The 13621-nt window shown below is 44.2% G+C and overlaps 1 protein-coding gene across 1 annotated transcript in view; it reads left to right on the top strand.

Annotated features, from left to right (window-relative positions):
• The first annotated feature begins 32 nt into the window (after window positions 1–32).
• Window positions 33–13621, top strand: part of YY1 (YY1 transcription factor) — a 30165-nt gene continuing 16576 nt past the window's right edge. Inside the window, exon 1 of the mRNA XM_045560683.1 lies at window positions 33–968. Within this exon, the coding sequence (XP_045416639.1) occupies window positions 290–968 (679 nt within the window). The 5' untranslated portion in view covers window positions 33–289. The remainder of the gene's footprint in view (window positions 969–13621) is intronic.

The following is a 13621-nucleotide window of genomic DNA, read 5'->3' as shown; positions in this document are numbered from 1 at the left end:
AGGAGGCGCGGCCAGGGCGGGCGGCTGAGGCGAGGCGAGGGGAGGCGGGGAGCCGGGACGAGCAGCGGCCGAGCGAGCGCGGGGCGCACCGAGGCGAGGGAGGCGGGGAAGCCCCGCCGCCGCGGCCGCCGCGCCCGCCCCTTCCCCCCCGCCGCCCGCCCCCTTCCCCCCGCCCGCTCGCCGCCTTCCTCCCTGTGCCTTCCTTCCCCACGGCCGGCCGCCTCCTCGCCCGCCCGCCCGCAGCCGAGGAGCCGAGGCCGCCGCGGCCGTGGCGGCGGAGCCCTCAGCCATGGCCTCGGGCGACACCCTCTACATCGCCACGGACGGCTCGGAGATGCCGGCCGAGATCGTGGAGCTGCACGAGATCGAGGTGGAGACCATCCCGGTGGAGACCATCGAGACCACGGTGGTGGGCGAGGAGGAAGAGGAGGAGGACGACGACGAGGACGGCGGTGGCGGCGACCACGGCGGCGGGGGCGGCCACGGGCACGCCGGCCACCACCACCACCACCATCACCACCACCACCACCCGCCCATGATCGCGCTGCAGCCGCTTGTCACCGACGACCCGACCCAGGTGCACCACCACCAGGAGGTGATCCTGGTGCAGACGCGCGAGGAGGTGGTGGGCGGCGACGACTCGGACGGGCTGCGCGCCGAGGACGGCTTCGAGGACCAGATCCTCATCCCGGTGCCCGCGCCGGCCGGCGGCGACGACGACTACATCGAGCAGACGCTGGTCACCGTGGCGGCGGCCGGCAAGAGCGGCGGCGGCGGCTCGTCGTCGTCGGGCGGCGGCCGCGTCAAGAAGGGCGGCGGCAAGAAGAGCGGCAAGAAGAGTTACCTCAGCGGCGGGGCCGGCGCGGCGGGCGGCGGCGGCGCCGACCCGGGCAACAAGAAGTGGGAGCAGAAGCAGGTGCAGATCAAGACCCTGGAGGGCGAGTTCTCGGTCACCATGTGGTCCTCAGGTGAGCGCCGGCCGCGCGCCCCGGCCCCGGGATGTTTTTGTTTTGAAGGGAAGCCATGTTTTATGTGTGTGATGGGCGCCGCCATCTTCTTCGCCAGGGCAAGTATGGCGGCCCCAAAAGATGGCGGGCCGTGCGGCGGCGGCGGCGGGGGCGCGGCGGGCGGCGGCGGCGGCGGCGGGCGGCGGGCCGGGAAGATGGCGGCCGGCCCGCGCGGGGGAGGGGCGGCGCCGCCCGGCTAGGCCGCAATGGCGTAGTTTCTCCGAGAGGGGGAAGCGCCGCGCGGGGCGGGGACGGGCAGGCGCGGCGGGGGAGGGGCCGGCGCTCCCGCCCCGCTGCGCCCGAACCAACGGACTCGTCCGCCGGCCCGTTGCGGCGGCCGCCGCGCGCCCGGGGTCCGGGCGGGACGCGGGCAGACGTTGGCGGAGTGGGCCGCGGCCCGCACGGGCTCGGGACCTCGGCCTCCGGGACGCACGCCACCGCCCGGCGCTGCCTTTCCCCCACCGCCCTCTGGGGGCGCCGCTGGCGCGCGCTTCCCGCCCCACCCCCAACTTCCCTGGACTCCCAACTGCCCTCGGGAGGCACCTTCCAGAAGGGGGGCGGGGGCGCCTCCCGGCCCTTTGCTCCCCACCCACCTAGCACCCGGCTGGACCCTGCCCCGGCAGTCCCGCTCCCCCCGAGGCGTCGTCTGCTGCGGGGCGGGACTTGGTGTTGCACGTAGGGCTCGCGTGTGCAGGCTCTGAGCGTCAGTTGGAGCCTGTCACCGGCCTTGCCAGCGAATTCCTCGCTTTTTCAACCCCCAACAGTACCTAGGGGAAAGGGCCCATGAATCTTAGTCGATCATTCTTATTCGTTTACGTTCTGGGAAAGCGTTTTTCCTTTTTTTTTTCTTCTTATTAAGTATTTAGCTCTTTGTAAATAGGTTGAGTTAGTTTACACTACTGTGGACGCTTGCCACTGAGTTAATAAAATCGGGTAGTTTAATTTTAAGCCTCGATATGCTTTTTACTTTATGGAAATCTATGTCATTTTCCCCGTGAAAAAGATTCTAGAAAGCGGTTTTGTTTTGGCTTTTATTTTAGTATTTTAATACTGCTTTTAAAGAAGGCCAGAAAAACCATCTAGGGCAAAATGAGTCTTATCTACATGTGTAAAATGTTTGCTTTTTGCTTTAGAACTATGGAAAGGCTATTATCTCACGTCAGTATCTGGTGTGTCAGTATTTGCTGGTTTTTTCGTGTCGGTATCTTATTACTATATTCATATGCTACCGAGCTAAATTGGTGGGACACTAAATAGACTGAGAATAATCCTGACATAGTTAATCTAACACCTGTGTTGACTAAATTTAATGCTAAATTTAAATGATAGAGCTATTCCCCTGTGATTATTTTAAAGCTATTTTGTAAACTCTCAGAATTGGATGGAGGCTCAAAATATGGTGACTTTTGTGTATTAAGATTGTTAAAATTCAGAGGAATGAATGAAATAGAAGATGAAAAGGCTGGACTGAAAAGCTGGTTTGGTTGTGTCTAGTCAAAGCCCAAAGATGAGATAACTAAAGTTGGATGGGTTTGTGATTCAGAGAGTCCTGAGCAAAGGGATCAAGGTGTTGCCAAATCTAGTAGGAAGTGGTTAACAGGCACTGGATTCAGAGTGCCTTGTAGTTTGAGTTTAGCAGGAGCTGTATGTTTAAATGAAACATGACTACTTTAGTGCTTAGTGGGTATCAGAAGACATCTTTCATATGTTTTGGTGGCTCAGAGTGATTACACACTGTTCATGTTAGAAATAAAAGCCATGGTTTTCCCTTAATAGGAATGGAGTAAGGTAAAGGGTATTAGTTATTTGTGAATTTACAGAATTCAGGATAATGTTTGAAATTAGATAATTAGATAATGATACAATAACTGCATAAAACTGAATTTACTTTTTCTCACAGCGTAGTCATACTGGTTTTAAAGTAGTTTAGATAGCCAGCATATTTTACATGTTCTGCATTTTATCTTACCAAATTGCTAACCCACTTTTCCAGACCCAGACAGTTGGTGTAGGGTACGGCTTTGCTTGATGAAGTGGTGTGATCAGGTAAGCCAATTGTGGGAGAAAGTCTGAGGGGCTTGACTAATGGGAGTTAATACACACTTAAGTCAGCATTTAAAGGTCATTATTTCTGTGCAAGGGTTGTTTTAATGTCCATTTCTTTAATGTGTTGGTTGTCTGGTGTGTTACAGAGTACTTGCATAAAGGTGGTTGTAAATATTTGATGGCAATAACATAGGGTGGCCTGTTTCCTCAGACGTGTTTTGCGGTAAACTATCCCCCTTCCTTGTTGTTGTGGTTTGGAATTATTAATATTACCAAAGAGAAGCTAAAGAGTTTGTGCTCAACCATGCATGTCCCAAGTTCGAATTCTGACTGAAATGACAGGGTGTAATCAGTATAATCAATCACAAGTGAAGAGGTGAAAAAACAGGGTAGTTGTTAAGCTACATTTGTTATGTACCTGTTCACTGTGGTAGGTGGTGTGTTGACTGCTTTTGGGTACTTGCTCTCATTTGATCCTAGGCGGGAGAGTTAACTACACTGTAGTTTCACTAGAATAGATGGAGGGAGCTGTGAAGTAACAGTGTTGCATAAGCTCCAAACTTACTTACGTGAAGTCCTTTTATAAATAATCCACAGGTACAGGGCATTCTTGAGGCTCTAGTTATATGTTAGCACCTCCTGCTTTTTTTTTTTTAAACAGTTTAGTGGGCATCAGCATTTTTGTGGAAACCAAATATTTGGATTTTCTGGGTTCCTTTTGCTTGTATGCCATCTTCCTTAAATCTCCCTCAGAGTAACAGCACTCTATGGTGGGCATCTTTTGAATGGAACAACAAAAAAGGAATCTGACAGATTTATGGTAGAGTAGTTTCAGGCCTTAGAGGTTCCTAGGGTCCTTAGAGATGTTTTTTTTTTTTCTCTCTCTCTCTTTTTAAAAAAAAATTGTTTTCATACACATAGTGCAGTAGTTCTTTTGTATTCACCAGGTTGTGCAACAATCACTACTTTAATTCCAGAACATTTTTATCACCCCAAAAAGAAACTTAGTACCTGTTAGCAGTCACTCCACATTACCCCTCCTCCTGGCCCCTGGCGACCACTAATGTACTTTCTGTCTCTATGAATTTGCCTATTTGGACATATTAAACACATAGAATCCTACAATACGTGGCCTTTTGTGTCTGGGTTAGCATATTTTAAAGTTTCATCCATGTTGTAGCATGTACTTCATTCTTATGAGTGAATGATATTCCCTTGTATAATAAATAAACTGGCAGGACCTTATTTATTTCTTTATACATAGAAAGAGGCAGAGTCTTGCTATGTTGCCTAGTCTGACCTCGAACTCCTGGGCTGGCACTGCAGACCTGTGCTACCACGCTGAGCTCCAACTGTGTTTTGAATATTCTTTTTTTTTTTTTTTTTTTTGAGACAGAGTCTTGCTCTGTTGCCCGGGCTAGAGTGAGTGCCATGGCGTCAGCCTAGCTCACAGCAACCTCAGACTCCTGGGCTTAAGCGATCCTCCTGCTTCAGCCTCCCGAGTAGCTGGGACTACAGGCATGTGCCACCATGCCCGGCTAATTTTTTCTATACATATTTTTAGTTGGCCAGATAATTTCTTTTCTATTTTTAGTAGAGACGGGGTCTCGCTCTTGCTGAGGCTGGTCTCGAACTCCTGACCTCGACCGATCCACCCGCCTTGGCCTCCTAGAGTGCTAGGATTACAGGCCTGAGCCACCTCGCCTGGCCTTGAATATTCTTAATCAGTTGCTTTAAGTCGGTGTTTACTTTGGGTTTTTCCCTTACATATAATTAACGAACATTTCAATGTTGACAGGTTTTGAGCACAGTACTATATATACTTTCCTAGATATTCATAGCTATTATATAGGAGTAATTTTGTGTTTTGTAGAGCTAATTATAAACTAAACCACTTAACTAAGCCACTGGGTTGAATAGGGAGGCTAGCGATAAAAGCTGAGCATTTAAAATATTTGGTTTTGAGAGAAACCTAGGTGGCTTTAAAATCCTGAGGTTTCAGGTGTTTAGAAATTGTGGCCTTCTCTAAGGCTGTTGATAATTTCATTACTTCAGGCAATTAATTTGGAGTAGGCGTGCATAACAGTGCATGAATCTACATGAACTACATGGATGCCTGGAAACCTGGATGCAGCAGGTCAAGGCTGTGTGCATACTGTCTTCCCCATAGCTTATGAGGATGGCATACGGGGACAGCTGGCACTTCAGGTGAGGTCTGACCATCGCCCATCCTGTCCCCTGCCAGCAAGTACTGGTAGCCCAGACAACCTCATGCCTGAGGCAGAACCCCTGTTTGGACCTTGTTGGGATGGGGTGTAGTCAGACCTCACCTGAGCTGTGACCTCCTGAGAGTGGGGCAAATAAATTGCTGAGGGAGGGGCAAAAATAATAATAATAACTGTCTTCTGTTAGACTGAATATACAGATGCTCTGAGCTGGATTAAACAAAACATTTAAGACCAGAAATCCAATGCTATTAAATCAGTAAATTGAAAGTCAAAATGTATTCAGTTTTTCTCAGTTTTATGTGTTCTGAAAATTTAGGTTTACTAAAAATCACTAGTTGTGACCATTTGCCATTCCTCTGTGGGGTTTTTGTTTCCTTTTACTGTGCTGTTTATCGCCAAGTAGAGATGCCATAAACATAAATTTACATGGAGCCAAACCAAAAAAAGGCCCTCCAAAGTAATCAGTTCAACCTCATGACCTACATAGGGCGTTCTAAGTCACCATGGATCCGGACTCCTTATCTGGGAGCTCTGGAAGCGTTAGCTTACTGATAAAGCCTCTGTCCTGCTGTCAGGCTCTCCAGGTTGTTGACCTTTCCTTTTCCCCTCCCACTACCAGCAGCAACTCCCTCTAGTGGGAAAAGAAAAATCCATATCAGGAAAAGGTCAGGGCTCCTGTCCTACCTACCAGCTAGCATTTTATTTTAGGCTTTTGGATGAGGGTAAATTTTTTTAAAACACTCATGCCAGACTCCCACATGGATATTTACAAAACACATTTCTATTTGTTTTCTTTGTTTTTGAAGTTTGCTTAACAAGGTCAGTCTGTTTTAAGGCTGGGAAACTTGGGGCCTAAGAGATTATTAGCAAAACAGTTATTTCAGTGAACATTTCTTAATATCTGTATTCTGTTGTTTAACTTTTGATCTGTTCAGGTGACCATTTATTCTCTATGCTCTTGTTAATTCAATAGGAAGAGTAAGCAAAAGTGAAAATTTTATTTCAAGACTCTGTTTACCAATGAGTTGTAGTCTGTGGTAATATAGGAAAAACACTTAAACCTTGTTTTTTAAAAAAATTTTCATCTGAATCATGATTTGGATGTCACAGATAACAATTTCATTACTGTTAGCAGAATATTAGGAAGTCATAGAGAGATTGTGGAAGTTAGTTGACTGTTGGATAGGTTTGTACTTCCATATGTTTGGTGGACTTTAATTACAGTACATAAGGGGGATCATTTCCTAGTTCTGAGTATCTTGTGTTAGTAGGTCCCATTCCACTTAATTTCATAATTAATTATCAATAACAGAAAGCCTGGTGGGTTTTGGGAATCATACTAATAACAGCATCATATTTCCTTTCTAGAGGGCATTGATCTTGGCATGTCTTAACTTCTGACCTTGGGATCTTTGTAACATTAGTTGTTGGAGTAGCAGGATCCTTTTTTTTTGGGAGACAAAATCTCGCTCTGTCGCCCGGGCAAGAGTGCTGTGGCATCAGCCTAGCTCACAGCAACTTCAAACTCCTGGGCTCAAGCGATCCTGCCTCAGCCTCCTGAGTAGCTGGGACTACAGGCATGCACCACCATGCCCGGCTAATTTTTTTCTATGTATTTCTAGCTGTCCAGATCATTTCTTTCTATTTTTAGTAGAGATGGGATCTTGCTCTTGCTCAGGCTGGTCTTGAACTCCTGACCTCTAGCAATCCTCCTGCCTTGGCCTCACAGAGTGCTAGGCTTACAGGTGTGAGATACCGCGCCCGGCCGCAGGATCCTTAAAGTCATATTCAGTCTTTATAGTGAAGAAATTATATTCTTGTACAGATTGCTATGTGACAGTAGAAGGCAATTTCTTAAACCAAAACTCTATCCAATTTTTTAAAAAATTCTTTGTAGAGATGGGGTTTCTGTGTTGCCCAGGCTGGTCTTAAACACCTCTCCTCAAAGCATTCTTGCCACCTTGACCTCCCAAAGTGCTGGGGTTATAGGTATGAACCACTGCATCTGGCCTCTATCCAATTTTAAAATGATCTGGCAAATGAGATTTTAAGAACTCTCTTGAGTAAAATTCTTCCCCCGCCAGTCCCCCCAAAACAGGGTCTGGTGATACTGCCCAGGCTAGAGTGTAGTGGCTATTGCAGGCTCCATCAGAGTACTACAGCCTCAGACTCCCGGCCTCAAGTGATCCTCCCCCCTCAGCCACCTGAGTAGTTAGGACTATAGGCATGTGCCGCCAGGCTGAGCTTAAGTAACATTCTTAATAACCATTCAATTACGTTAGTTTTATGCAGTGGTTTCATATATGGTTAAACATAAAACTACATCAATGGTTGCCTGTGATGGACTCTTTTTTATGTAAATTCCCCTCCTCATACAGAGGAAGCTGTTCTGTTGGAGTTTGGCCCTGTTTCCTCTAGGAGAGGGTTGAACTTCTAATAGAATGGAATTCTTGGTAAATAATATAGTGAACGAATGGATGGAGTTTATGCTATAAGGCAGAGTCATGGCTTATACACCAAAATACTATTCTAGTTTATTCCTTTATAGGTAGAAAAAAAGTGTTAGGGTTGGGGAGGAGGTGGAGACGGGTTCTGTTTTACAAGCTGCATGGGCTTTAGAGTCAGTCCTAGATTTAAATCTCAGTTCTGCCCCTTACCTCTGCTTCTTTAGATACATAGCATTTCTAAGGCTCGATTTCTTCACCTTAAAGATTTTGTTTGGATTAAGAAATGTGACAGTTGCCAGCATGAAACAGCCTATGTCTGATTTTTTTGCCTGTTGCTTAGCAGTAAATCCCAAATATTTAGCTCTCCCCCATTTCAATGAAGATTTGGGTGATGGCAGTGGTGAATAGATAATGTCTTTTTTGCCAAAAGTAACCTGGAATGGCCAGACCAAAGTTAATGGCCTAAGACGGAAGATATGGAGAAACAAAATGTAGCCAAAACACACATGCATACATAAATAGGTAAATATATAAATTGATGAAAATAGAATGTCGGGGTCAGAGAAAAGGGAAGGTTTAGGGTCAGCCTTAATGAGCTTCTGGGCAATCAAGATAAAAAGGAAATTATATTACCTTTATCTGATACTTAGATGGGAAAAACTTCTGAGCACATCAAGCCTTTCTTAGGACTGAATTTGAAAATGAACTCCTTTATATACAAAGGGGACCACTGAGTGGTCCTACACAACGACATGGCATTTTTCTAGGGTGTAGTTTCAGGTTTCACAGTGTCATCTTAGTCTTAGCTGCCAAAGATACAGTCTAAAAAATGTAAAACCTGAAATGTAACCTAATTGAAGATGCATGATTTTTTAATGTTCTTTACATGCTTGCTATAGAAGTTCAACATTCTGTAGAATCATTAAGCCTGATGGAGAATACCTTATTTCACCAAATCACTCAGGTCCCAATTTCAGGGGTCTAAAATGGAGGAAAAAAAATCTATTAGGATCAATGAAATAAAAATAATTTGAGTGTGGCGCGTTTTGTGTGAGTGAGGTTTGCCTTACAAATCATAAATAACTTATATGATTAACACATTGTGGTGAGTTGGATGATGGCTCTAAAGATACCCAGATCCAAACTCCTAGAACCTGTAGATGTTACCTTATTTGTAGGTGTGATTGAGATGGGGAGAGTATCCTGGATTATCCAGATGATCCCCAAAAGTAATCACAAGAGGAAAGCAGAGGGAGCTTAACTACAGAAGAGGAAGTAGGAGAGGTGAGGATAGAAGCAAGAGGTTGGAGTGATGTGAAGAAAGGTTCATGAGCTGTGGAATGCTGGAGCCTGCAGAAGTGAGAAAACCAAAAGGGCCAGGTTCTTCCCTAGAGCCCCCAGAAGGCACTCACACAATGACTTTTTAGCTCTGTGGAACTGATTCTGACTCTTAAGCTCTGGCCTCCTGAACTCTAAGGGAATAATAAATTAGTATTTTAAGCCACCACTGTACAGTGACAGCAGGAAACTAATACAAGGTACTTGGCAAGTCCCTGTTATATATGCAGGGCATAAGTCCCACTGTTCCCCTTAAACCTAGGAGGGAGGGGAAGTAGAGTAAAGGTTATTCGCACACTCCAAACATAGTGGTTGGCATTAAACATGTTATCTTGTTTTGGCCTTACAGGTGGTATTCTCATTATTAATAAATGAGGAAACCAGGCAAGGTTGAGAGTGGAGACTGGAGGGGAATGAAAGGCCTCTCAAAGGAATGAGATCTTGATCTGGGTTTTGGAGAATGCAATGAGCTTAAATAGGTCATGAGAGGAGGGTTAGAGGGGAAAGTTATATGTTTATTAAGTACCTTTTATAAGGCACGGAAAAATGCTGTGAGAAAACCAGTTTGGGTGGAGTGTGCAAGGCAGATGAGACTCCATTTTTTGACCTCACTGGACCTCTAGTGCTCCTAGCCTTTCCATTTAGTTCCTTAGTTACATCTTTTTGATTGTAGATTGTTTTGAGTCTCTTGCTTTGCCACTCACACTAGACTAGGAGTGATTATTCTTTGGTTACATAGAAGGAAACTGAACAGCTAGAAGATATGGATGGGCCAAGGACTTACTTTACACACACACACACACTTTTTTTACCTTTTGAATAGTACCATATGCAAAAATAGAGACTGTTTGAGTGTGAATGAGTTAGTTGTACTGCCTCGTTTATGGGTGGTATTGGCTAGATTTGTTTCTCCATACTTTCCATCTTAGGCTATTTAGCTTTGGTCTGGTTGTCGTAAGTTACTTGCATTTAGCCATGGTGTTGGTAAGCACTGGAATCACCTGATCGAAAGTTTTGCTAGACGTTCCCAGCATGACAATTCTCCCCCTGCCACCCTACCCCTTTGAATCGATGACTTGTATTCTCAGCTATTTCCAAATGGAAATTCTGAGATTTGGCTTTAATTTGTCTTGCCCAATTGTGTTTATAGAGACGAGGTCTTGCTATATTGCCCAGGCTGGTCTTGGACTCTTGGGCTCAAGCAATCTTCCTGCCTTGGCCTCCCAAAGTGCCGAGATTGGGAGTGTGAGCCACCACTTGCCTGTCAGCGATGAAACTTCTAAAAGGGCTTAATTAAGTCTGTCCCTTGAAACAATGAGGGGATAATTAAGTCCTGTCTTTAAGGGAAACTCCAGCAAGGGGTATATATACAACAATTTTTAAAGCTTATTTAGGCACTTTGCTTCCTGAACATGCTTTACGTAGATGTGTATTCACTATGACCCTGTTGATCAGTAGCATTCATAGCATACTTGACATTCAGAGTGGATCACTTAACACCCTCCTCTATACAGCAGATCTTTTTCAGTAGCAATTATGACATGAAAGGAATATAAAAAGCAGTGCAGATAGTAAAAATGTTCTTCATTGAACTTTGTATACCTATTATGCCAGTAAAAAAAATTTTTAATGGCACAAAAGGAGAGATGGATTAGTACTTTTCACCAAGTTATTTTTCACCAAAGAGAGAAACTTATGTGTAGATGGTCTGTAATGTAATAAATAAAAATTATTCATTCTTATTTACAGAAATTTCTATTTGGTAAAAATTGTCTGAAGATTTTCTTTTACAAAAATCAGATAAAATGGCCAAATGATAGCAAAACATTGACATTGGTGGATCTATTGCTTTAATATGTGTCCTGTTTTTGGTAAAAATGAGGCAGACGGTCAAACATTGTCCTTTTGATTTATTCTGGTAATAGAAGCTAGTCTCTTTTGTCATTTTTGTAGTAGTCATCTTTGCAGTTTGATGTTTTTTTTCCTATATGAATGTTTATTTTTTTACATTTTGTTGTTGAGTGGTTCATGACCCTCTCTATAATTTCTGTGAACTTCTCCAAATGAACTTCCATGTAGAAATATACTGTTTATTAAGGAATAAATCATAAATGTGATAATATGAGGCTTAAATTTTTTTTTTTTTTTTTTGAGATGGAGTCTCGCTCTGTTGCCTGGGCTAGAGTGCTGTGGCGTCAGCCTAGCTCAGCAACCTCAATTTGCTCCTAGGCTTAAGCAATCCTTCTGCCTCAGCCTCCCAAGTAGCTGGGACTACAGGCATGTGCCACCATGCCCGGCTAAATTTTTCTATATATTTTTAGTTGTCCAGCTAATTTCTTTCTTTCTTTCTTTCTTTTTTTTTTTTAGTAGAGACAAGGTCTCGCTCTTGCTCAGGTTGGTCTCAAACTCCTGACCTGGAGCAATCCTCCTGCCTCAGCCTCCCCAGAGTGCTAGGATTACAGGCGTGAGCCACCATGCCTGGCCTTAAATGTATCTTAAGAGAACATACAGGGCCAGGCATGGTGGCTCACGCCTGTAATCCTAGCACTCGGAGGCTGAGGCAGAAGGATCGCTTGAGCCCAGGAGTTTGAGGTTGCTGTGAGCTAGGCTGACGCCACGGCACTCTAGCCCAGGCAACAAAGTGAGACTCTGTCTGAAAAAAAAAAAAACATACACTAACTGCAGCAATTATTTCAAACTTAGACCAACAAAAGTTTTTTTAGGCAAGAATACTTTATCGTTGACATTGTTTAGAAGTGCAGGTGTATGGTAATAATCAAAAGCAAATGGATTTTTAAATCAGTTTTATTACAGTTTTAAAATTATGATGTACAGACCATGCAGCCCCTTTTTTTCTGTGCTTGGGACAGACTGGTTTCACAGTAAGCCACTTGCACTGGACAGAACTGGTTGTCTCTCTACCTCTAGACCTATCTCTGCAGTATCCTTTGCAAAATCTTCCTGATTTTCTCAATATTGAAACTGACCAGCCCTCTCCTGTCTGGATTCTTTTTCAGTAGATAATCTTACATATTTCTGTAGCTTTGAATGCAGTCTGTATGCCAGTGAGTCCAACCTAGATTTCTTTTTATCTCCCACACTTGCATATCCAGTTGCCTCTTTGAGCTCTGTCCATTAGATGTTGCACAGATATCTCAAACCAAAGAGAAACTCTAGATCTTCTGCACATCATCTCTTTACCCCATGTTCCTCCATCTCAGCAAATGACACTACCATCCTCCAAGAAATGCAAGCAAGAAACTTAGATGGCATACTTGCCATCCTTATTCCTCCCCCATTCATCTGGTTCATTACCTAGCCATGTTCATTCCTTTCCCCAAATGAAGTTTTTGTTTTTTGTTTTTGTTTTGAGACAGCATCTCACTCTCTTTCCCTGGTTAGAGTGCTGTGGCATCATCACAGCTCACTGCAACCTCAAACTCCTGGGCTCAAGCTATTCTCCTGCCTTAGCCTCCTGAGTAGCTGGGACTACAGGTGTTCGCCACCACACCCGGCTAATTTTTCTATTTTTTGTAGAGCTAGGTCTTACTTGGGCTGATCTTAAATTCCTGGCCTCAAGCAATCCTACCTTGGCCTCCCAGAGTGTTAGAATTATAGGAGTGAGCCATTGCACCTGGCCCCCAAATAGTTTTAATCTAACCTGCCTTAAAGACTTGCTGACAAATGTCTTACTTGGTAATACATCTCATCATTAGGTAATTTCATTGTCAGAAATCATTTCTTGTTTCAAATAGAAAAATTTCCACTGTAGTTTAATTCTGTTTTCTTTCCCCCCCAAGCTTTTAGACAAATAATCCTGTTTTCTCTTCATAAAATCGCATCATACAGATCAAAGATCAGCAAACTTTTTCTATAGAAGGCCAAGTAGTAACATTTTAGATTTTATGGGTAATGTGGTCTCTGTAACTAATCAACTCCATGTGCCCTTGTAGCAGGAAGGCAGTCATAAAACAAATGAGCATGACCACGTTTCCTATAAAACTTCATTTACAAAAATAGCCAGCATATTTGCACATCAAAGTTTATATCAGTGTCATTCACAATACCTAAAAGGAGGAAACATCCCAAGTGTCCATCAGCAAATGAGTGGGTAAACAAAATGTGGTATGTGTAGATAGGAATATTATTCGGCCATGAAAAGGACTGAAATTTTGAAATGTGCTGTAATAGAGGGACCTTGAAAACATTATGCCTAGTGAAATAAGCCAGACATAGAAAGCAAATATTGTGTGATTCTACTTATATGAGGTACCTAGAATAGGGAAATTCATAGTGACAGAAAGTAGACTACAGACAGGTTAGCAAGGGCTGGGCAGGTAGGGAGAGTTATTGTTTAATGGGCACAGAGGTTTTGTTGGGGATGAAGAAAAAAGTTTTGGGTATAGATCATGGTGATGGTTATACACGCTGTGAATGTATTTAATGCCACAGTATCATACAGTGGTTAAGATGATAAATATTATGTTAATATATATTTTACCACAGTTTTTTTTAAAAAATAGGAAGGCGTGGAAAATGAAAGAAACAGAAAAAG

The sequence above is a fragment of the Lemur catta genome, chromosome 1, assembly GCF_020740605.2.
Source record: "Lemur catta isolate mLemCat1 chromosome 1, mLemCat1.pri, whole genome shotgun sequence".
NCBI lineage: Eukaryota > Metazoa > Chordata > Mammalia > Primates > Lemuridae > Lemur > Lemur catta.
The sequence above is the reverse complement of the archived record's forward strand: the minus strand, read 5'-3'. Positions and strand labels throughout refer to the sequence as shown.